This window comes from Chanodichthys erythropterus, chromosome 21 (genome assembly GCF_024489055.1).
Source record: "Chanodichthys erythropterus isolate Z2021 chromosome 21, ASM2448905v1, whole genome shotgun sequence".
NCBI classification, from domain to species: Eukaryota; Metazoa; Chordata; class Actinopteri; order Cypriniformes; family Xenocyprididae; genus Chanodichthys; species Chanodichthys erythropterus.
The window spans coordinates 20,689,296-20,715,046 of record NC_090241.1 but is presented as its reverse complement, the minus strand read 5'-3'; the positions used below and the strand labels follow the sequence as shown (position 1 = coordinate 20,715,046).

The following is a 25,751-nucleotide window of genomic DNA, read 5'->3' as shown; positions in this document are numbered from 1 at the left end:
TGTGGCTGTGGTGATGTCATAATGGACCGAGAGGATGGATTTTTATCCTTATTTGCATTGATAAACAAGTATTGCATTATATATAGTGCCATAGGTGTTTTGTTTTGTTTTGATGTGCTCTTCGTCGTGTTAACATCGTTGCAGTATAATATCGCGGCTGGGCATTTTTATTTGCCGCCAGGCCTGATTTAAGAAAGAGTAAGCTACATGAGTCACGACAAGCAAAGCAGATCAGCTGATCGGACGCGTTTCTAGACTGATGCATAGGAGGTGGTGATGGTTTAGTAATCCTCATTGCTTACCATTGCTTGCTATTATTATTTCTTCTGATAAACCGAGATTTCGACAAAAGATGCACGACGAGCATGCAGAAAAATCCAATCTTAAAATGTTTTCTGGTAGATGGTTTTTAGCTGGTCTAAGATTGTCATATTAGCAGGTGCTAGCTGGTCATTTAGCTGTTTGACAAGATATGGTCCAAATACAGCTTGAACATCTTAAGCTGCTGTGATTGTTTATCTATTATTAATTGTTTTATATTTTGCTTTTATAAGAAGGCCAGCTAATGTTCATATATATATATATATATATATATATATATATATATATATATATATATATATATATTATATATTATATATATATATATATATATATATATATATATATATATATATATATATTATATATCACTAGTCATGACATGTAAATAATAATACAATATTGTACAGTATATCAGTATATCATCGGAAACATGTTCATAACAATTGAGAAAAAAAAGTCTGTTAATTTACCTGGTGTTATCTTTGTTTTTAATCCACACAATATTTTGTAAGTTTGATGCACTGATAAGCAATGATAAGCTCTTCATTCCCTCTGGAAAATGGAAGTAAATGGCACAAAATTATTTGTCCTCAAATGATCAATTTTTCTCTCTAGAGCTGTATGTGTTTGATGGGGGGAAAAAATCACAGAAATCTCAATTTGATCAAGGGCAAAGAAAAAGTTATGTGCTTTAGTTTTAGTGCTCTTAATGTGTCATCTATGATAAGCACGAGGTCAGTTTTATGGTGGTATAAAAGGTTAAGGGAAATCCCTTGCATCATCATGCAAGGAGCTATTGAAGGTTGCGCTCCCTGTTGCCATGGAGGCAATGTTGCATAAAATCCTCAATGTTGTCCTCACAGTCGAGCCTTATAATGTTTCTCATGAAGTCACAGCATTTAGCTGAATTTATCTAATGTCTATTTTGTGAATTTAATGTGAATTTATCTATAATAAGCCTATTATATATTACCAACTGCAAAGACCTGGCCATCCTAGGTGTATATGATTTTCTTCTTTCAGACGAATACAATTAGAGTTCCATTAATAATCACCCTGATGTTAAGCTTTATAATGGCAGTGCATGGAAACTACCTGTTTGAAGCTCAAAAAAGTGCATCCATCCATCCATCCATCCATCCATCCATCATAAATGTACTCCACAAGGCTCCTCCCTCTCATTTCCGTCAATAGAACCAACGTGACTTTTACAGGAGAGGGAGCGGGGGCCGGTGAGAGGACTTTTCACGAGTGAAGATATTACTGCGCCAAGTCAAAGTGCTCCCGAGCACTTGCTATGGTATTCCGCCATACAATATATTTATCCATTTTACACGCTTCGAAAAGCGCAACGTTTTTTTTTGTGTCACCGTCCTAGGTCGAGTTACACTACTAGAGTAACTGTATTTAAATAGGGAAAACGTGGAGGTGTTTGGTAGCTTCTCTGCTTGGCCCCTATGGAATGAACTGGGCTAAGCTAAGTGCTAACAAAGTTTCACCGCAAGACAGAGCGATTTAGTGCACGAATTGAGATGAGAGAGGTATGTATCAACTCGTCTTAGTTAAGGGAATAACATAGTTTAATATGAAATATAATATGATATGCGTTTATGTAAGAAAAATATCCATATTTAACATGTTATAAAGTAAAATAACTAGCTTCTGCCAGACCACCTTCCGTATTAACCTTACGAAGAAAGTGTAATGGTAAATGAAAGTGTAAAAATTGTTACACTACACCCTACGCCTTCCGTATTCAAATTGTGAAACAATTGTAAGTGATACGATGTCAGTTACGCTATTTTTGTAAGTTGAATATAGACGGCGGTCTGGCGGAAGCTAGTTATTTTACTTTATAACATGTTAAATATGGATATTTTTCTTGCACAAAAGCATCACTTTGCCTTTATTACCCCCTGGAGCCATGTGGAGTACGTTTATGATGGATGGATGCACTTTTTTGAGCCTTTTTAACAGGTGGTTTCAGCATCAGGGTGATTATTAATATAACTTTGATTGTATTTGCCTGAAAGAAGAAAGTCATATACATGTAGAATGGCTTGAGGGTGAGTAAATCATGGGGTAATTTTCATTTTAAAGTGAACTAATCCTTTAACTCTATAAGGTGTCTAAAAGGGTTAATGCAACGCAAGTAACTTCTTTTAAGCAAACCGTTACAATGCAAGCTTTTATTATGTTAAAAATGAATCCAAACCCAGCCTTGAAACCAAGTCCACTTCATTCAGCCATAGAGAATGTGAGGCAAGTTAGCTTTGTTAATAGTTTCATCATATTCATTGTAGTTTGTGAATATGACGACTGTCTCTCAAACATATTAAAATAAGAAGAGAAAAGATCTTAAATAGGAAAAAAATATGTTTGTTGTGTATTGTCTCCAGCTTACTCTTGCTTTTTACAGAAGTTTTGAATTGAACTGCTAGATCTGGTTATAAAATATAGTGAGATTTTTATAAAGATTCTTGTAATATTGTCGGTGACTGATTATCAGACATTTACAAGTTACAGGTCTTGAAAATGATCACATGATGTGTTAAAAAACAACCTGTGAGTGTAACATTAACTCCTAGACATAAAGCCTTTCAGGCCCTATAAGCCTTTAAGTTGAACAAAACTGTTTTACTAGTTAATCATTTAAATTTGACAGTTACAAGTTACAATGATTGCTGTTGTTGGTGGTGTTTTCTTCCAGGAATTTAATGTGCATATGCTTGTTCACCACTTTCTCATCGGCTGATTTTCATTGTATACACTGAAATAATGACATTGCCATGCTCTTGCCCTTCAAATGGTCCTTATGAGATTCCAGCAGTACCATCATATATTTCTGTATTTCTAAAAATTTGTATTTCAGGTGTCCAATGGTGTCCTCCAGCTGACCCTGGGTCACTTTTATTGATCGCTTTTATAACGGTAAAGGTAAACAAATGAATTGGAGTTGGCGTTAAATTGGTAATTAATGGCAGACAGCAACTAGAGCCTTTCTTTCAGTGACACTTCCTACATGCTGTGTTCTCAGTCTCACTCTTCTCAAAGGGTTGCCCAGGCTCCAGCTCTCTTATGAGAAAGCATGTAGCCCCAGTGGCTGCCAAGCAAGGGGGCTGCATGAAGGGAAGCATCAAGTAGCTCAATTAGAGATAAATCATCCTTCCTGAGAGGAAGTCTTGGATGGCCTGACTTCCACTGGCAAAGCACTCAACGCTATATCAGGGTTACCCATAGACAATAAAGCCATAAAAACTTATTTTTGTGCACAGAAAACAATGCAAAGCCCACTCAATAACTGCAACATCTATTTGCAGTCCACATGATACAGCCAAGGCAAATTTAGGTTTGAACTAAACAGCCATAAAAGTTGGTCTTTAATGGGAAAGAGAGATTTAACCTTTTACATACTAAATATACATGCCTGTATTATCAGATCTCACAGCCTTCAGTTTTTAGAAATTAATTGTTTTGAAATGTTTATTTGTACGCAAAGCAAGAACAAGCTGGTGAAAATATTTCTTTGCTGATTTTGAGGGGAATTCGGCAGATTTCTGTGGACTGGACAGTGTTAAATGGAGTTAAAATCATGAAAGCATGACAATATTAGTCAAATTAGTTAACAAACCAAAAATAACAATGTATACAATAGTTAACAATAGTTAATAAACAAATAGGCAAGGAGGGATTTATTGACATTTATGCATTTTCAAATTCTGTGTGAGCCTTTTTAGAAATACAGTATTAAAGGATTAGTTCACTTTCAAATGTAAATTAGTTTTACTCACCATCAAGCCATCCTAGGGGTATATGACTTTCTTCTTTCAGATAAACACAATCAGAGATATATTAATAAATATCCTGATGCATCTGAGCTTTATAATGGCATGTGAGTGGGATCAATGAGTATGAGTTGAAGAAAGTGCCTCCATCCACATCCATCTATCATAAACATACTCCACACAGCTCCGGGGGGTTAATAAAGGCCTTCTGAAGTGAAGCAATGCATTTGTGTAAAAAAAAACAAAATCCATATTTAACAAGTTATGAAGTAAAATATCTAGCTTTCGCCAGACCACCTTCTGTATTTAATTTACAAAGAAAGTTTAAAACTCTCGCAGGTTAAAAAGCATATGCTACGTCCTACGCCTTCCCTATTCAACTTATGGAAAAAGCTTAACTGACCTTACCCCAGTTCTGTTTTTTCGTAAGTTCAATACGGAAGGCGGTCTGGCGGAAGCTAGATATTTTACTTCATAACTTGTTAAAGGTGCCCTAGATTCAAAAATTTTATTTACCTCGGCATAGTTAAATAACAAGAGTTCCATACATGGAAATGACATACAGTGAGTCTCAAACTCCATTGTTTCCTCCTTCTTATATAAATCTAATTTGTTTAAAAGACCTCAGAAGAACAGGCGAATCTCAACATAACACCGACTGTTACGTAACAGTCGGGGTGTACGCCCCAATATTTGCATATGCCAGCCCATGTTCCCAACATTATGAAAGACATTAGACAAGGGCATCCAGTTAACATTTGGATCTGTGCACAGCCGAATCAACAGACTAGGTAAGCAAGCAAGAACAATAGCAAAAAATGGCAGATGGAGCGATAATAACTGACATGATCCATGATATTTTTAGTGATATTTGTAAACTGTCTTTCTAAATGTTTCGTTAGTATGTTGCTAATGTACTGTTAAATGTGGTTAAAGTTACCATCGTTTATTACTGTATTCATGGAGACAAGAGCCGTCGTTATTTTCATTTTTAAACACTTGCAGTCTGTATAATTCATAAACACAACTTCATTCTTTATAAATCTCTCCAACAGTGTAGCATTAGCCCATTAGCCACAGAGCACAGCCTCAAACTCATTCAGAATCAATGTAAACATCAAAATAAACACTGTACTTACGCGATTAGACATGCTGCATGACGGACACTTTGTAAAGATCCATTTTGAGGGTTATATTAGCTGTTTGAACTTTTTTTATGTTGTTTAAGCAAGCGCGAGCTCTAGGGGCGTGGAGCACCAGATTTAAAGGTCCACACACCCTGAATCGGCTCATTTATAATGATGCCCCAAAATAGGCAGTTAAAAAAATGAATTTAAAAAAAATCTATGGGGTATTTTGAGCTGAAACTTCACAGACACATTCAGGGGACACCTTAGACTTATATTACATCTTTTAAAAAAAAAAGTTCTAGGGCACCTCTAAATATGGACACTTTTGTTTACACAAATGCATCATTTCACTTCAGAAGGCCTTTATTAACCCCCTGGAGCCGTGTGGCGTATGTTTATGATAGATGGATGTGGATGGAAGCACTTTCTTCTTCTTTCATATGCGTTGATCCCGCTCACTGCCATAATAAAGCTCAGATGCATCAGGATATTTATTAATATATCTCAGATTGTGTTCATCAGAAAGAAGAAAGTCATATACACCTAGGATGGCTTGGGGTCATTTTCATTTGAAAGTGAAATTTCAAACGATTGTGTATTTTTTTTTTTTTTTTTTTTTTGACACAGTGTAATTTTGTAATGTGTAATTTTCATTACACTTTTTTATTTTATTGTTTTCATGACAGCACATTTTCCCTCCTAAATAGTCTAGAATGTGTATGGACTTTTTAAATGTATTTATTTATTTTATTCTCAATGATGAGTCACATTACTGCAATACAGTAATAGTGAACACATTTATAATAATGTTATAAAAATGTAATACAATAATTAAAAAATAAAATCAGCTAAAAATAATGTAGAAATGCACAATATCATTTCTTTTTTCTTTTCTTGTCATTTGAACTATAATGAACCTATGATCTGTCAATGTTTGATAATATCATCAATCATTTAGTAATTTATTATAAATGTATCTCATTAAAATAATGAGGTATAAAACAGGCACTGGATGTGGATTGAGGGTGCAGAGTGGGCTGCTAACTGGCTGCATTGATTGGCTGCTGGCTCTGTGTGTGTGCAGTGTAGTAAATGCGGCGCTTGATGACACACCGCCCTCTTCTCTCCTGCAGCTAGCGGCCGTATGTAGCGGGGCAGCCTGCTGGAAAGCACATTATTCCCACCCTCCGAGCTCCAATACAGAACATGTGCATTCCCCTAGTCTCTTGAAATCGTCGTTGTCGTACGTCTATGTGATTCCCAGTTGTGCTCATGAGCCTGCTAGGTGGCTACAAGAAAAAGAGCAGTTATGATGGCTACGAATCTTTGCAGCTGGTCGATAGCAGCGGAGACTTCTGCACCGGGGGACGAAGCGGCGGCGGCAGCGGTTTGACGGCAGTGACCCTCGGCAGCGTTAAGACAGGCCCCGCGCGACAGGACGACTACAGCACCATGGACAGCTCAGGTATGAAAACCGCGTCGACCGGATGGCGCTTGCAGGCCAGCCGCTCCTTCATTTGATACGCATCAGACAACCTGTTTTGTGTTTGTTTTCAAGTCATGCTGATTTCATGTATGAATCCTCTGTGGTAGATTAAATATTAGTTGTCGATATCCGCCGGAAGCATGTGCTTCGTGTCGTCTGTTCGTGTGCTGTGTCATGACAATTGATCAAAGTCACAGAGCTGGCGTATTGGAAGCTACAGTAACTACTTTGATTGTTAGTTGACAGATTAGCTATTGAAATTCGAGTTTTGTGAACTAGATATATCTGCATAAATGACGCTTGTTGTTGCCTGATGCATTGGTGTGCTATGCAGTTATACAGTTTTCTTTGGACGTGCATGTAGTTGGGCTTCTTGCATGTAGTTTTATATGGACTAGGATTGCAATACCTAAAAAAAAGTGTTTGGATGTCTGTATTACAATACTGGGATTGCTCCCGTTTTACTGCAGTGATCTGGGATGAAAGGTGGCCTTCAGGACTGAGACATGAGGAAGAGCTAGTGTCAGGTGCTTTTATTCCCAGCTGGTGTCTGCTTCGGTCTGGTGTTTTTGGATGTGTGAGGAAAAGAGAATTTATATGGCCTACACTCACATTGTTTTTTTGTTGTTGTTGTTGTAGTTAAATATTCAGTAAAGAAAAAAATGAAAGCTGTGCTTGCCAGAACTTAACCATTAAAACAGTGAAGAGTCTACAAGCATTACAGGACGGCACTTTTTGTCACTATATATTTTACGGTTCCTACATAACTGTATATTAAATTACATAATGTTAACATACACTGCAAAAAGTGGTGATCTGCATTTGTCATCTTAAAGAGCTATTTAATTGATTTAAGCAATAAAAAAAATGTTTTTATGATATTATTGTTGGTATTATTATTGTGAAGTAATGTATTTAGGTTAAAATCACTTAAAATTCATCACCTTTCAGTGTATTTTAGCTATTAAAATCTGTTAATTGCTTTAAATTGTACTGATAACAACACATTGATCGTGATTTAAACAAGTTGATCAAAGGTTGCCTTTCAGTTTACCACAGTCAATTAAAAAATACTAAATAGCACCAAATAAATAATTCAGATAATTATTAAATTATTATAAAACGTTTACTCTCACAATATAACTGATGATATAATGGAAGAAACACAACCTTAAAAAAAATTATATTTAAACAAATGTGATGGATTGTGCAAGGAAAGCACCTTTCCCCATTAATTATAAGGCAATACTTTTTCCTCTATATGAAATATATATTTCAAAATGTTTTACCTTAAACGAATGCATATTGCTTTGTTAAATATATTTTTATTTTATAATATTTTACTGTAAAACCTCATTTAAAATATGTTTTCTTTTCATACATGGCATGGTTAACCAATTGCTTGCTTCTTATGTCTTTATTGAAAAGACAGTTCTGGCAGGTCACTTACAATGAATTAAAACAGTATAGTTTTCATCATAAGGCAGCTTACTGTAACGTTGTGGGAGTGTTGTAAGGCATTGCTGGGTTGTTGATTCTATGGCTGCTTCATTGCAGTGGCCATGTTTTCAGCATGAAGCCTAGTCACATGCAGTGCAATTAGAGTGAGATTCTAATATAAGCTAATTTTAGAGAAAATACTGACCTTGATCAAACCTCTGTTCATTTAGTTTCGTAATTATTCACTTTGAAATTTATGAAGGAATTTTGAACGTTTTAAATTGCTGCTTTAAAAGACAGTAGCTTTGTATGAGCCTGTAGCTGATCTATAATTGAAAAGCCAGTCGGGTCTTGTAACAAGACACACAAGCACACAATTATACACACCAACACACAGGGGGCTGCACATCACAGAGCCTCTGTGGCTCAGTTCTGCTGAATTAAAGGAACAAAAGAAAGGAGGATTGTGATGGTGACAGAGAATAAAAGAGCAAATGTGTTAGGAACCCATTCTTTTATATTACAAATCCACTGATCTGATCTTTGTGGTCAGGACGGCCCCCTCTCTCTCTGACACACACATACAAGCACTCTTGTGCTCTTTGTGCGATTAAAGGGACATTAGTAGGAGTTCAGAGACTCTGTGCTCTGTGAGAAGGGCAGCCTTGGACTTTGAAGTCAACTACGCTCCTGCATATTTGTTCACTCAGTATAGAGATCCTCTGTACCTTAATGGCAAGTCTGACAGGAAGCCCACTCTCTGGCTGGGCCCACTACTAAAACATTGCCAGGCCACCCTGCTCTTCTAGCTACAACAACAAGTTGGAGGCAGAAAAGTGCTGACAATGTTTTTCACTGTTAACTCACTGTCAAAAATATTCACATTATATAGAGTGTTAGTTCTAAAAGCATATTCTTCCATTGACAGCAATTCAAAATGACATGCATATTTGACTTTAATTAAAATTATATATATGTGCAAGCAACATTTCACTGATATTTCATTTTAGTACAGTAGATTTTTTTATGTGCCCACTTTTTTTGGATGTTATTACACGCGTAAACGAGACTTTTTCCTAGCCTGCTGCCTATAATGTCACATCTAAGAATGAGGCAAAATGTAAAAAAGCACAGGCACATACAGAAGACATGTTAATTCTAATCATATGTTTCTGATCCCTGTGAGAACTATTTCCCCCACAGAATGTTTCCCCCTCAGCACATTTGACACTACTCACTTAGCCTTCTCTAAAGTCTGCAGCTCTTTAGAATGAAAGACGTTTATTCTGAGTGTAAGTGCACATGTGTTCGGCTGCAAAGAAGTGATCTTAAATGAACAGAAATGTCTGTAAATTACTGTATGGATGTCACAGCAGGGTAAGTCAAGGATGAATGAGATTGCAGCTTTAACTTTTATTTAACAAAATAGCGAAGAATATGACTAGAAACGGAACACTGGAGCAGGAGAATGCAAGTAAACACAGAACATACAAATTAAAAGGCCTAGAAACAGAAACTGAAACCAATTATTTATTTATTTTTTTACTCTTCAAACAACTAATACAAAAGCAATAAAATAATATTAATTATATTTTAGTAAGTATTGTAAATATATAAATAGCCTAGGCCTACATACAAACGAAGGCTACGTTCTTTCTTTTAAATAAAAACCTGTGACATCATCTATGTTTACACTATTGGTTAACAGATGTCACACTATGGCGGTGCGTTTGCTTCGTCTCAATCCGTTAAGAGACGAAACGTGCTGACAGATAAAATAATTACATGATTGTGATAACCTACGTATATATATATTTGTCTGATTTCTTCAAGCCGTCGTATTTACCATGTTTACTATGGTAATAGCGCGCATAGTCTTGGTGATCAGAATCCACATCGGATCACCAACAAGTTATTTAAAACACTTGCTGCTGTCTGAAAGTGAGTTTTGAGCTAAAATGATTTTAAAAGTCTTTAATGCTGGTGTTAGCTGATAACCTACATGCAATCATCGGCGCCTCCGTCTCCACACACAAATAAACTCCGCCTTTGTTCGTAACCACTCCCTCCTCAAACCCGGGCCGTTGGCCCCGAGGAAGCCCTGATGAGGCACGATCAAGCCCCGGAAGTGACAGTGGAAATGCGACTGGTCCTGGCACACACTAGCATGCCCGCTTTAGGCCCGACAGTGGAAACACGGCTGCCCCCGAAGGCACAGGTTGAAAGACCCAGTCAGTGGCGCGACACAATATGCTAATTTGTTTAAATTCATACCTACGTAATCACCATCACCAAAATTTTACTTTTTTTTTTTTTTTACTGTTACTGCAAACCAAAATATTTAAGGATGGCCTGAGCGTGAAATCATGGGAGTTGTCGTCTTCACCTCCACACCCGATGATAAACAATCCGATTGGACTCAAGCAGAAATCATGTTCATGGATGAGCTAATGTATTATAGTTTCATTAACATTACTGTGGTATGAAGCAGGATGGGGCCGGGGACATTTTACGTTGCTGTTTTTTGAATTATTTTGCTGATATTTACATGTTATTATGCATATGTGCCGCAGTCAGCCACTGCCGTTCCTTGTGTTTAGTTGTTTATGTTAAGTTACATTTAACGTCTGCCTCCTCCTTCCCTGAACTTGAACTTTGTTACAGTTACGTTTGTTCACTTAAATTCACAGTGTTTTATTTCATTCTAATAAAACAGTCATGAGTGCTTAATTACTACACTTAAGTTTAACTTTACTAATTAAAATTGTGATGTAACACATCACTGTTTTACTTGGTCAAAACAATCATACAAAAATACATTTGGGTCTGTTGAAAGTTATGTTACCATTACTCTACGCATTTGCTTGGTGGCTGCTATGCGACACTTGTTGCACATTGCAGTTAGCTAGATCAATGTTAGAACATCATAATAATAAAAGCTGGATAACTTGTGTTGCTGAATGGCATGCGATTTATTTTAAAATATATTGTATGGTGGAGAAAATGCTATATTACTGTTACTCCAAATCAAGCGTAGCGTTAGTTCTGGCAGCTCACGTTTGTCAAGCTTGCATCAGCTGACTCTCAAACATGTTACTCGCGGTAATTCGTTTTCTGTCGATAGAAGTATCCAAACAGTTGCTCACCTGTCTAAGACTAGAGGACACTGGGGAACAGCTTCAGTGTGACTGGTGTCTGAAGCACGTGTAAAAACGTGACAATGTCATTTGCCAATGACATTGGCCCTCTAGAGGACACTTTGGGGAGCAAATGCCCACGCTGCCATGCCGAGGGAATGATTGCCAAAATGGCTGTGGCAAGCACATTACAAAACTCAACGGACTTGCGTGCCGGAGTCAGATTCCATTACTCAGGTCCACGGAACTGTCAGTGACATAATTGCTTACAGCCACAACCCAAGCTCCAAATCCTTCTACTTTAGACAGACAGAGTTAAAAGGTCTGTTAATGCTAGCCTCAGAGCCAGACAGTATATTTAAGGGAAACTAGCACAGGAAACAAAGGTTTCCTTGCTTGTCACTCATAACCTAAGGGAGTTGTCTGCTTAAGGACCCGCTAACAGGGGGAGACAGCTTAGACCTCGGTAAATCTCCTAAAGGGACTGTCTGCTTAAAAGACCCAGCCAGTGAGGAGATGGCCACAGCTTTAGGAATACTTAAGAAAGCTAGCCTGCTTAGAAACACGCAAAGGGGGAGGCAAATATACAAATATAGAGAGATCTGGTACAACCCCTAAATGCCACAGGGGAGCATTTTGTATTGAAATGCTCCACCCTGCCTGACCTAGGGTCAGCATCTTGCACAGTCTGAAAAGGAATGCTCAACCAGTGAGAAGGGATGCAAGCTTAGGCAAAAAGCTAATTCTCACCAGGGCCAGAGATGGGTTTTCTGGGGAGCTGAGGACTCAGCAGAAAGACCCTCTAATTGAAAGGAGTCCAATGCTCACCCAAGACAGTTATCCCCAGATTAGAATAGTCTAAAACCAGGGACAATAGACTCTAAGAGGAAGGGTAACTTAGCCCACTAGGAGCCGGAACAGAGCGTGGAGGTCCAACAAAAGAGGTATCCCAATAATGGAGTGGGTACCCTCCATGGTATCCCCTGTAGTCTGGTGATCATCTCAAGCTCTCTAATGGGAGCAGAGGACCTACTTACATACACCAAGGGGGAGGCCCAAGCTCGACCATATTAACAATTTCCAGTGTACATGAGGAAACTGCTGCTTAAGTAGACCCCAGGTTGGGGAGGCTGTTTTCCCCAACCTGGCAACACTCTTCCTCTGGGCCTGTCTGTTGTCCAGAGACTGAGAGGGCCCAGGATCCCCCAAAGTTTGAGGTGCGGATATGGGAAGGCACGGTAGGCACTCTCCACCTGTAAAGGTCCGGGAGAAACGGAAGACTCACAGGAGCTGCATATTTACGGCCAGATTAAAAAATGCTCGTCTGTGAGCGATCTGCAGCGTCTCGCGCTTCCAAGGGAGATCTAATCTCTCTGTAGCACAGGCCATAACTTCCAGCAGTTCCTCGTACTGCTAGATTGGATGACTTGTTCAAAGAAAGTACATGGTTTTATCGTTACACCAGTAGGTGGTGACAAGAAACTTTATGAGTGAGTCATTGAATCATTTGCTCAAGGGATTAATTCAAAAACAATGATTCATTCATAAACAAAACAATTCATTTATTCAAACAAATCATTTAAATTTTGATTCTACTTTGGCTTTATTTGGAACTATTTTCACTGGCAAATTAAAAATAGACAAAAATTCTATATTTGTTGTACATATTATACTTGTAGGCCATAGTTTCATAAAACCCTGAATGCCAGTGAACATTTGACCTCAGTCATGCTCATGTCTAACTTCTATAGTACATAAACTAGCTTAGGGACTTAGGGTTGCGTGGTAGGCACTGTATGTATTAGAATGCTGATGCATGACATTGTTTGACCACCCAATATTGTAGCCTGTCTGCTTACTGATGAGAATTGCCAGACTTGTTTTTAATACAGCTTTGTGTATGTGTGTGAGCGCATGAGGAGGTGATATCTGTAGCTGAGTGGGAGGTGGCTGAGTCAGATTTTTGATTTGGGTGTGGTCTAATGTCATGGACATACAACACTGACTCACTCTCACATATACGCCAGATGCTCAATGTTTTCTCCATTTCCTGAAGTCTGTTTCATTTTTCCATTTACTTACACTCAACTTTGTACCATCATCATCTAATGCACATTTGGCTCAAGAGGCATCTGTACATACAGTAGCATTTATAATTGATTAGCCTATTTATGAGGTGTTTCATATAATGCATTTGTGAAAGTTCCTGGTTTAGAAGAGAAAGTGGTGGATCGGCTTTGGTTTTGAGCATATAGTAACTATATTTACAAGGGAAACTAAATCTTCAGATAAGCACATTTAGCACATGATTTGATATTGAGTTTCCTTGGTGATCAGTGCCACTGCAGCATTAGACATCTGCCATTAGATGCTGCATGTTTGATATAGATGTACATTGTTTTCATGGTAGACTGCATGCTAGTCATTGTACAAGCATGAAAATATGTGTAGTCATGACTAGTGTTTAGCTGAGTTTTTACACTACCATTCAAAAGTTTGGGTTCATTAAGATTTTTTCTTAAAGAAATTACAGTGGGTACGGAAAGTATTCAGACCCCCTTAATTTTTTCACCCTTTGTTATATTGCAGCCATTTGCTAAAATCATTTATGTTCATTTTTTTCCTCAATAATGTACACACAGCACCCCATATTGAGAGAAAAACACAAAATTGTTGACATTTTTGCAGATTTATTAAAAAAGAAAAACTGAAATATCACATGGTCCTAATTATTCAGACCCTTTGCTCAGTATTTAGCAGAAGCACCCTTTTGATCTAATACAGCCATGAGTCTTTTTGGGAAAGATGCAAGTTTTTCACACCTGGATTTGGGGATCCTCTGCCATTCCTCCTTGCAGATCCTCTCCAGTTCTGTCAGGTTGGATGTTAAACAGCCATTTTTAGGTCTCTCCAGAGATGCTCAATTGGGTTTAAGTCAGGGCTCTGGCTGGGCCATTCAAGAACAGTCACAGAGTTGTTGTGAAGCCACTCCTAAGTTATTTTAGCTGTGTGCTTAGGGTCATTGTCTTGTTGAAAGGTAAACCTTCGGCCCAGTCTGAGGTCCTGAGCACTCTGGAGAAGGTTTTCAGTGCCTGGTTTTCTCCACACATACTGCCTAGAATTAAAGCCAAAAAGTTCTATCTTGTTCTCATCAGACCAGAGAATCTTATTTATCACCATCTTGGAGTCCTTCAGGTGTTTTTTAACAAACTCCATGCAGGCTTTCATGTGTCTTGCACTGAGGAGAGGCTTCGGTCAGGCCACTCTGCCATAAAGCCCCGATGGTGGAGGGCTGCAGTGATGGTTGACTTTCTACAACTTTCTCCCATCTCCCGACTGCATCTCTGGAGCTCAGCCACAGTGATCTTTGGGTTCTTCTTTACCTCTCTCACCAAGGCTCTTCTCCCCCGATAGCTCGGTTTGGCCGGACGGCCAGCTCTAGGAAGGGTTCTGGTCATCCCAAACATCTTCTATTTAAGGATTATGGAGGCCACTGTGCTCTTAGGAACCTTAAGTGCAGCAGACTTTTTTTGTAACCTTGGCCAGATCTGTGCCTTGCCATAATTCTGTCTCTGAGATCTTCTGGCAGATCCTTTGACCTCATGATTCTCATTTGCTCTGACATGCACTGTGAGCTGTAAGGTCTTATATAGACAGGTGTGTGGCTTTCCTAATCAAGTCCAATTAGTATTATCAAACACAGCTGGACTCAAATGAAGGTGTAGAACCATCTCAAGGATGATCAGAAGAAATGGACAGCACCTGAGTTAAATATATGAGTGTCACAGCAAAGGGTCTGAATACTTAGGACCATGTGATATTTCCATTTTTCTTTTAATAAATATGCAAAAATGTCAACAATTCTGTGTTTTTCTCTCAATATGGGGTGCTGTGTGTACATTAATGAGGAAAAAAAATTTACTTAAATGATCTTAGCAAATGGCTGCAATATAACAGAGTGAAAAATTTAAGGGGGTCTGAATACTTTCCGTACCCACTGTAATATTTTATTCAGAAAGGATGCATTAAATTGTTCAAAAAAAGTGACAATGAAGACTTTTATGTTATTACAACAGATTTCTATTTCAAATGAAGTATGTTCTTTTGAACTTTATATTCATCAAAATAAAAAAAAAATCACAAAGGTTTCCACAAAAATATTAAGCAGCACAACTTTTGAATAGGGTATGTATCAATATACCAGTCCATCACTAGTCATGGCATGTAAAATGTGTGTTTGTGGTGTCCCGTCTGCATGTGTGTTGTAAGATATGAAATTCTGCTCATTTGAAGGCCCTCCGTCTCCAGATATGGATGGAAACTATGGAGGGGGACTTCTGGATATGGTGAAAGGAGGTGCTGGAAAGTTCTTCAGCAACATCAAGGACAACCTCAAAGACACCATCAAAGACACCTCTACTAAGGTTATGAACCAAGTGGCCACGTAAGTCCTCATGGTTTATTTGTGTGTAGGTTCAGTTTTTTGTACCCACAAGGAATTATCTTCATTGTCCTAATTTAGAAAACAGCTTGTTAAATATACCAAACACTGTTGCTCAATATAAAAACAGAAGTCCATTAAAATTCTCCACCATGATAGAAAAACAAATTTGTGCATGTTTGCACTTGTGTTCATGTGTAAGAATTCAGAGAAAACAGAGTCAGGGTCTTTCAATAGAGTACCTGTTGACCTAATTTTGTGTAACGAATGTTACTATTAATAAATCAAGATTTCACAATATATTGATTCTGTTTAGGTACGTGTGTGTTAGTATTGGCATGAGAATAGATACGGGCGCTCACACAGTGATGGTTCGTTACAACATGGCTTCTGCTCTCTCTGAGATTGACTGAGATTTTTTTATTCTAAATGTATAATTATGTAAGGTTATACTTCACATATGTATCTCAAGTACTATGCACAATGACCAATGATGTGTCTATCTTCATGTTAATGGCACAATACATTCATAACCATCATCACTATCATCAACTGCATAATAGACCTTAGACAGAAAGCTGCTGGTTCAGCAGGGAACCAATGTTTACTCTTTGTCACGGTTTTGTGACCCAGCTGATGTGCAGTTATCCAGAGAATACTCTGGTGATGCATGGGATAGCTGAGCTTCCAGAACTTTTGAACTATTCATGTGTGTTTATCGCTCAGCTGAAAGGAAAGCATTCAACACTAATGGGTAGACATAGCACAAAGCTCTTATGTAATGTAGCATTTTACTCCTGACTGACCCAGAAGCAGATCAGATCCACCAGGTTACTTAGGGTGCTCTTAAGTGAACTCAGTGAAAATTAAATGTTTTATTAGGTAACCAAAAATATCGCTATTAACATTTCATGATATGTGATATTAATATTTTGTCCAGCATATTAAAACATAATTGGGATATGAAAATGTACTGCATAGTAACCTTGCTAAATTCAAATATTTAAATTATCAGTTCTCTCCAACTCTGTGTGCTTTTTACACACACACACACACACACACACACACACACACACACACACACACACATACATTGATAATGATTAAACAAGCTGCTATTTTACATTACTGTTCAAAGAGTGAATGAAACCCACACACACATACAGACCACTGCACAAACACTCACACACACACAATATAAACTACTAGTATATTTCATTCACCTCTTGCACAGAGGCTTAGAATAGTAGCTTGTTTACATATGATCTGATTAGAGGGATTTCACGCTTCAGCAGATTACTGAGGTGATTTGGATGTTGTGTAATGTGGTCCTCTATGTCTAGAATACTGTTAGGTGACTCAAAGAAATTAATATACACTTCTGTCAAAAGTTTGGGGTCAGTAAGATTTTGTAATCTTTTTGAAAGAAGTCGCTTATGCTCAACAAAGATACATTTATTTGATTATTTTGTGAAATATTATTATTATTCTAACTGTTTTAGAATAATGTAACTGATTATTCTTAATTCTGTATATATGTATATATATATTATGCCTGTGATGGCAAAGCTGAATTTTCTTTAGTCTTCAGTGTCACATGATCCTTCAGAAATCATTCTAATATGTATTTCTTATTAGTATTAATCCTGAAAACAGTTGTGTTACTTATTATTAGACTTTTTGATGAAAATAAAATGGCATTTATTGGATTTTTTTTTTCTTAATGACCCTAAACTTTTGAACATTAGTGTGCGTGTACAGTATATAAGTACAAGATGCATTTATCTAGGGCTGTCAAACGATTAATCACGATTAATGGCATACAAAATAAAAGTTTGAGTTTGCCTAATACATGTGTTTGTACTGTGTGTAATTATTATGTATATATAAATACAAACACATCCATGTATATATTTGAGAAATATTTACAAGTATATGTATTTATTTATATTTTTAGATAATTTGTATTATATATAAATACATTTTTTGTACATAAATAACATATTTCTCTTAAATATATACATTAATTTGTGTGTATTTATATATACATATTAATTGCACACATTACTCACACATATATTATACAAACTCAAACTTTTATTTTGTATGCGATTAATCGTTTGACAGCCCTACATTTATCATTACCAAAATTATACTTTTTAATTAAACTTTTCAGTAAAATGGGTTATAACTTGTAACTTTACCATAATGTATTGATAGATAAGAATTATACCATTTTTATTAAGGACATCAGAATAATTTTGTGAAATAAAGAAAAAATATTAAACGTTATGCCTTCAAAATGGATATGAATATGTTATGCTGTCTATACTGAGGTTATATGTGCTCTTTTGTACAATTTAGATATACAAAAGGAGAGTTGGACATTGCCTACATCACCTCACGCATTATCGGTGAGTAAGAAATAATTCTGTGATAGTGAATGTTGACCATGTTTGTGTACCATGGTATCTGCATTTACTCCAAGGTATTTTTGTTAGTGCATTCATTGTTTCACACATGGATGGATTTAAATGTATCACATATGAGTGGACATGCGTATCCTCTGTTTTAACTGTTATTATATAATCAGTCTGCTAGTTGAATTTATTTGCTTATTTCTCACTCTCATGACTTTGGTCTGTATGGCCAAAAGTGATCCAGATATATGTTTTTGATGACCGTAGAAGTTCAATTAAACCAGAAAAATATGAGGAAAATATTTTATATTTTTTAAATATTTTAAATTAAATTTAATTACATGAAACTTGTTTAAGGTGTTTATATGACAAAATTATTTGGCAAAAAAAAAAAAAATGCTAACTACAGCTACAGGTTTGATTTTACTATGCAAAAAATGCATAGAAAAACAAATAGCTCACAGGAAAAAGCATATATCACACAACAGAATCAGTTATTAATATTTCTTTGGTTCTCTCTTGTTTTTGCATGTGTTCATAATTTCTTTTTATGATAGCCTGGCCAAAAATTATGTCCGCACAATTTGTCATGTTTCATTGCGTTATCACAAATAAAACAACTGACTCCAAGCTCAACAAAGAATTAAAGCTGCAAGCAGCGATATAAGGGCCCTCGCACCTATGCCACCACCACCTGGTGGGCAATATGCATTTGATGTAATTTGTATTTGTCACACTTCCTGCTGGTGGTGCTATGACTATGACTAAATTTTGGTGTGTAGATGTCTTCAGGCCAGGGCATTTATCAAACATGTGAAGTTTGAGGCAGATTGGACATTGTATGCTTGAGTTACAACAACTTCCTATTTCATGATGATAATAACATGCTTTAGCACTCAGCTAAGTGTTGCTAGCATGTGTTAGTATGTTTGTAGCATGTTTAGTACTCAATTGCATATTTTAGTATGTTGCTAGTAGTGCATCACGGTGGTAAACTGTCACTTCCTGTTGCTGGTGGGTGGCGCTATTACTTTAACTGAATATTGTCATGTAGATGTGTTCAGGGCAGGACTCTTCTCAAACACGTGAAGTTTGGGGCAAATTGGACATTGTATGCTGAGTTACAACAACTTCCTGTTTTGTGGCGTTAATCGCACACATTAGCACTTAGCCAAGTGTTGAATGATTTAACGTGTTTCTAGCTTGTTTAGTACATCATGCATATTTAAATGTGTTTCAGGGAGTGAATTACAGTGTAAAGCATGCCATTTCCTGTTGCCAACAGGTGGCGCTATGACTAACTGAATATTTGCATGTAGATGTCTTCAGGCCAGGACTTATCATTGTATGCCTGACTTACAACAGCTTCCTGTTTCATGGCAAAACATCAGAATTTGTCAGGGCGCCATGGACACGCCGTTCAACGAAAACTCAAGATCTTTGCAATTTAACATCGCTATGGCCTTAAGATTAGACTGACCAAATATGATGTTGTTGTGGTTAAATCTCAATGAGGAGTTAATCACAGTGTAAAACATGACATTTCCTGTTGTTGAAACATGGCACGAAGGGCACTTAATTGAAATTTGTAGGTGCCGCTATCAAGCCATTTTGCCACACCTAATTCTGAAACCCATATCAGACGTAAATGTTCACCGCTTCTGACACATGTGCAAAGTTTCATGAGTTTTCGAGTTTGTTTAAGCCCTCAAAATGTGATTCATTTTGAAGAAGAATAATTGACCGAGCAATTACAATAGGGTCCTCACACCATCGGTGCTCGGGCCCTAATTACAGAATCTTTGACAAATGTTTACTAATATATGAATAAAGGGTGAAGATGTCAATTTCCCACGTCGTACATCATGGCCACTACTATAAGGGAGTTGGAGTATATCAGATGCTAATATTATTGTGTTTGTGTTTATGCACTAAATGCAGTGTTCGTATAAGCCACACTGGACTTACTGGAAAGAAGTGTTATAATCCTTTTCTAATTGTCCGTTTACTCTGTCAGTGATGTCATATCCTGCTGAGGCGGTGGAGATGGGCTACAGGAACCACACAGAGGATATCCGTTCATTTCTGGACTCCGGGCATGCCGACCACTACACTGTTTTCAACCTGTCACAGAGGAACTACCGAGGGGCCAAGTTCTCCAACAGAGTGAGTGCAATCAGTCATATTGCCTTACATACTTTAATTTCACATTCCAGATCACTTTACAAATCAAAGTGCCAGTGGGCAAAGTACTAAGAGCTTGTGTTCAAATTAAAGTACTTGGAAAGATTTCCATGTTGTCTTTGTTGCCTGTAAGTCATGACTTCTTATTAAAATTTGCAGAAAATTATGGTGTATGAGCTCATGGGGGAAATTTCATACATAATTAAATTGCAACATACAAAGAGTGAAAATCACTTTACCTTTGTTAAACAACCCATCTGGATTTCATTTATAAATAAATTTGCCTTTAGGTTGTTGTCAGAGAAAGTTTCTCTATCATTGCTCACTGAACTGTCAAAACAATCTGCTCTCAAACATCTGGGGCTTTCACCCTGAAAGTAGGCTATATACCTTTTTTTAACATGCATAGCCTCATCATTTCCATATGCAATTTCCATCAAAATATGTGATATTGCACAAGAAATTCATAGATTAAATGCAAATGTTCTCTGTGCCAATAAAAGAGAATTCGATGTCCAGTCAAAAATTTAAACATAAGAAGCAAAATTATAGAAGATGTTATTAAGCAGGGGTTGAACGACCTCAGATTTATTGAAGTCGATAGTTATGAGATCAGAATCGAGTCAACGTTAACTAATGGCTGATGACGTCATTAATAAAAAGAGATGGGAATGCTTTGCAACATGCCACAATTTGTAATTTATTTGCAAAAAATTATACAGATACTGACAGACAGCTCATAACATGTTGTAACTTAAGGGTAATAATGCAACAATAACACAAACTCCCAAAAATATTTTGGCATATGTTGGTCTAACATACTAATAACACCCACGCAAGATCTAAGCCCACTCACTGTCACAGTCCTACTCAGTCACAGTTTTTGCTTTTCGATCCTGGTTTGCATGCAAGAAGGTGAGGGAATCGACGTGGGCTGGATGGAGGCTCGCCCGCTGTCGGGTGATGGTATTCCATGCCAGTGAAAAAATTGTAGCTGGGACAGCTGAGTAGATTTTGCAGAGCTTTGCCAAACTGGGAAATGTGTCCTCGTCGTAGGCCCACCACTACAGGGTTTTCTCTATAGTGGGAATATGTGGTGTTAATAAATATTCACTGACTTCTTCGGCTGTTGCGGAATGGTGTCCCATTTTTTAGCCAGGTTTAAAAAAAAAAGTGCAGTATTTCTCTAAAAATTGTGCACTGCAGCTGAAGGTCGAAAGTCTTTGACAATGAAATTCACCAGCAAATTGCTAATTTGCTGCCGTCTCTTCTCTGTCACAGCAGGCCGTTTTGTGAAGTCGCTAATTGACTGCTGTCAAGATGATTTGCATCGTTTCTCAGCTAGCATTAGCAGATGCCTTTTCAGATGAGTGTGCATTGCACTTGTACTTTTGTTATACTTCAGGACAGACTTGCATATTTTGCAAGGCTTCATCTTTATTGAAGTATTTCTTCACACTTGATGTACCACTGCTGTTTTACTGCAATGACCCACCGGGCTCCTCACCTGCAAGGCAGTGTCAAAATCACATGATCAACATCTATCAATGTCAAGCTTAAAGCATCATGGCAGTGCTTTAAAAAGTCGACTAGTCTGTGCAACCCCTATTATTAAGACATTTCAGAGAACATAACATGAATATAGCTATTCTTTTTTTCATCCTGTTTCATCACAGATTGATTTTATTTGAATGAAAATATTTGTATTAGAGCTCAGAACAGGATTTACAACAAAATTCAATAGTGGGAAGTGGCCAACAACATTTTGTCATGCTTCCTCTGTAAAATGTCATGGGGAATGTCAAAAAATGGACAACCATTACTAATATTTTCACTTTGTAGCTTAAATTGCAATCCATATTAAATCAGTCGTGTAAAATGTTAATACATTAGGTCCCAAATGTCTCATTAAAAAGAGAAGAAGGTAAATGGCGAGTTTGTTTTCCACACCCATAGCGTTGATTGTTGTCAAAAGCAAATCTTCATAAAAAGATACGTAGGACGTAACATAAGCGAGAGGCATTACACTTTCTTTGTGAGTTGAATAGGGAAGGCGGTCTGGCGGAAGCTAGATATTTTACTTTATATCTTGTTAAATATGGATATTTTTCTTACGCAGATGCATTGCTTCAGAAGGCCTTTATTTACCCCCCAGAGCCGTTTTTTTATAGTATGTTTATGATGGATGAATGCACTTTCTTCAGCTTCATACTCGTTGGTCCCTTTCACTGTCATTATAAAGCATGGACGCATCAGGATATTTATTAATATAACTCTGATTATGTTAATCAGAAAGAAGAAAGTCATATACACCTAGGATGGCTTGAGGGTAATTTTCATTTTAAAGTGAACTAATCCTTTAATGCAAATATGAGTTAAAAGGAATGCAATTCTGTTTGTGTCAGTCAAGGGGTACTTAAGCCTTATTGATGGTGCTCTGGGGAACATAAAAGATTTGGGAAACACTGGTGTAGTGCGAGTTACTTATTCTACAAGACTCATTTCTGTCTAGAAATGATACTAGTGGCTGTCTTGACTCTTATGGCCTTTTTTCATTAAATATTAAACAGAACTTTTCCCATGTAATTTAAATAACTCCTAAGATTAACTGCATGATTTAACTATTTCAATCTCATGACTTATTTGCTGTTATAGTTCTAAAAGATATCATTTTGGGATCACTTGTTATTCTTTTTTTAATGACAAAAGTGCAGCAACATTGATGTATTATTTATAATGAAGGTTTGGCTTAAATATAAATAATATATGTAATATATGATGATTCTTCTAAGTTTTCTTCTTACACAAATCCCTTGTTGTTGTAGGAATTGTTTTCTTATATGTCTTTTTAAAAATGTTTGTATTTTATCCATGATTATCCGAATCTTAATTCATTTGTATATCTCTCTTATTCACCTGTCTTCTTCTCTCTCACTTTTTCTTCTTCTCGTTTATCTGTAGGTTTCAGAATGCAATTGGCCTTCCAGGCAGGCCCCAAGTCTTCACAACCTATTTGCCGTGTGTAAGAATATGTACAACTGGCTCAAGCAAAACCCCAAGAATGTGTGTGTGATCACCTGTTCGGTAAGGAAGTCTTTTGATGTTTAAGCCTGTTGCCTGTTGTGGTTATTAAGCATTAACTGTTAAATCAGATTCATTATTTACATTTGAGTCATGTTCAAAAAGGCCCAGAGTTTCTTAAGGCTAATTATGACATAAAAAATATACATTTCTGAGATATGACTAAGCTTACAAAGAAAACAACATTTCTGGCACCATTCATCGTTATCTTTAATTAAAAATAGGACAGTATGTCAAATCAGTATTTTTTTAATGAAACTGTGTGGTACAAAATATGCATGATTTGAATAAAAAATGATACTACAAAAAGAAAGCCTGAAAGATGTTAAAGATTCACAGTTTGTTTTATTTATTTATTTGTGAAATTGAAAATATTGATTAACCATTTATCACAAAAATTAATATATAATATAATATAATATAATATAATATAATATAATATAATATAATATAATATAATATAATATAATTGTAATGTTCAGACGGGGAGAAAGTTAAGGATCTATTTTCAGCTTTATTCACAAGAATATCCAAGACAGGTCATAATAAACTACAACTGACAGTGAAGATTAAAACACTGGGCTATAAGTACAAGAGAAAGGGAGGAACTTAACAAGAAACATCAGTATTATCCAAGCCTGTCCTAACACGTTTGCTCTTTCAGGATGGCAGAGCTCCTTCGGGCGTGCTGGTCTGTGCCATGTTCTGTTTCTGCCACCTTTTTGCCAACCCGGTGCCAGCCATGCATCTTCTCAGCGCCAAGAGGCCTGGATCTGGCCTGTGGCCCTCCCATAGGAGGTACGACCAATCAGATTGAAGCTCTCGCAAAGTGTAGCTTTGATAGAAACTACTGAAAGGTATAAATACTTAACAATAATCTTACAGTAGATGATGAACTTATAAAAAGTATGGCATACATTACTTTTATCTTGAAATGTCGATTTCTCTGCATATTAGTTTAAGAATGCAATGTTTGATCAAAACCTAGTCCTAGATTAAACAAGGTATGACAGTCTTGTATATATGTGTGTGTGTGTGTGTGTGTGTGTGTGTGTGTTTATTCAGGTACATAGGTTATGTATGCAGTTTAGTCTCAGAGAAGCCCACCGTGCCCCACTCCAAACCGCTAGTCATTAAAGCCGTCACAATGAGTCCTGTTCCTTGCTTCAACAAACAACGCAGTGGCTGTCGGCCATTTTGTGACGTACTTATTGGTGAGACCAAGATATTTTCTACAGCTCAGGAGTATGAGAAAATGAGGTAAGCATGTCCTTATAGATACTCTGCTAATGGTTCATTTAACATAGCTGAAATTATATGTCATGAATAGTAATATATTGTCCTGTCCAATATGGCTCTTAGTGTCTTATTAGCAATGTTTGCATTTTTATGCGCATTTTTTAGTATCACATCAGAAATGAGTGATGGAAATTTAGAAAAAAAAAATCCCTTAATTCGTAAAAAAGTTTTTAAGCTTGCTTAAGGTGGTTTTTGACTTGTGCGAAAAAGAGTTAATGCGTTGGAAACGGATTTGCCGAATAAATTCTAACGTAAATTCTTCACACCTCACTGGAGATTGAATTAGAATGACAGGAAGAAGAATTTACTGAATGGAAATTTAAAGAAATCCCCATGTTATTTGTATGATGAACATATTTATGAATGAAAAATTCATGCTGAAAAATAAAATGTATTATTAAAAATACACTAACAGCAGGTAGATGAATGTATGTAATCCCATTTTAATTCTACTTCCTGAAAATCTTAATTTGAATTTTCTGTATCCTGTTTTCTGTATCCCAAAATTCTTTATTTTATTTTGAAGGGTATTTCTGAATTGTGTACAAGATAATTTATGTAGAACTTAAAAATAATGATATTTTTGTGCGCTGATGTATATCTTCATGTATGCTGCTCTCAGGGAACACAGGATTCAAGAGGGCAAAGTGGTCTTTCCTGTAGGAGTGAGTGCCCAAGGAGACGTGGTGATTTCAGTCTATCACATGCGTTCCCATGCACTTCAGGCCAAGGTATGAGACCAATAACTAACTGTTACCCCTTTTAAATTTAAAGCTGCAGCAGAGAAGGAAACAATAGGATGAGTATATATAGGCCTACATGTAACAAGTTTCCTATACAGTGTGGAAAATTTGTGTAGACTTTTATTTGAATAATTTCCAAGTCTGGATAAGTATGGAAAAATATTTGTGTTTTTGCCCCAATTCAGTTTTCTAAAATATAAAATTAAGAATTTCTAAAAATGTATCATACAAGCAAAGTATTTTCATTGCAAAAGTTTTGTGATAGTTTAGTGATTGTCAAA

At 36.7% G+C, this 25,751-nt stretch overlaps 1 protein-coding gene across 4 annotated transcripts in view; it reads left to right on the top strand.

Annotated features, from left to right (window-relative positions):
• dnajc6 (DnaJ (Hsp40) homolog, subfamily C, member 6) overlaps positions 1 to 25,751 on the top strand; it is a 40,575-nt gene that overhangs the window by 169 nt on the left and 14,655 nt on the right. For 3 of the 4 annotated variants that reach the window (XR_010893431.1, XR_010893432.1, XM_067373551.1), the window contains exons 1-8: positions 6,512 to 6,704; positions 15,596 to 15,746; positions 18,108 to 18,157; positions 20,181 to 20,329; positions 23,309 to 23,431; positions 24,093 to 24,226; positions 24,494 to 24,688; positions 25,350 to 25,458. Coding sequence is in view for 2 of the 4 variants with exons in the window: in XM_067373551.1 (XP_067229652.1) it covers positions 6,512 to 6,704; positions 15,596 to 15,746; positions 18,108 to 18,157; positions 20,181 to 20,329; positions 23,309 to 23,431; positions 24,093 to 24,226; positions 24,494 to 24,688; positions 25,350 to 25,458 (1,104 nt within the window). In the remaining 2 variants the exon portion in view is untranslated. Of the gene's footprint in view, positions 1 to 6,511; positions 6,705 to 15,595; positions 15,747 to 18,107; positions 18,158 to 20,180; positions 20,330 to 23,308; positions 23,432 to 24,092; positions 24,227 to 24,493; positions 24,689 to 25,349; positions 25,459 to 25,751 lie in introns of those variants that run through there. The other variant, XM_067373552.1, reaches the window with a different exon arrangement.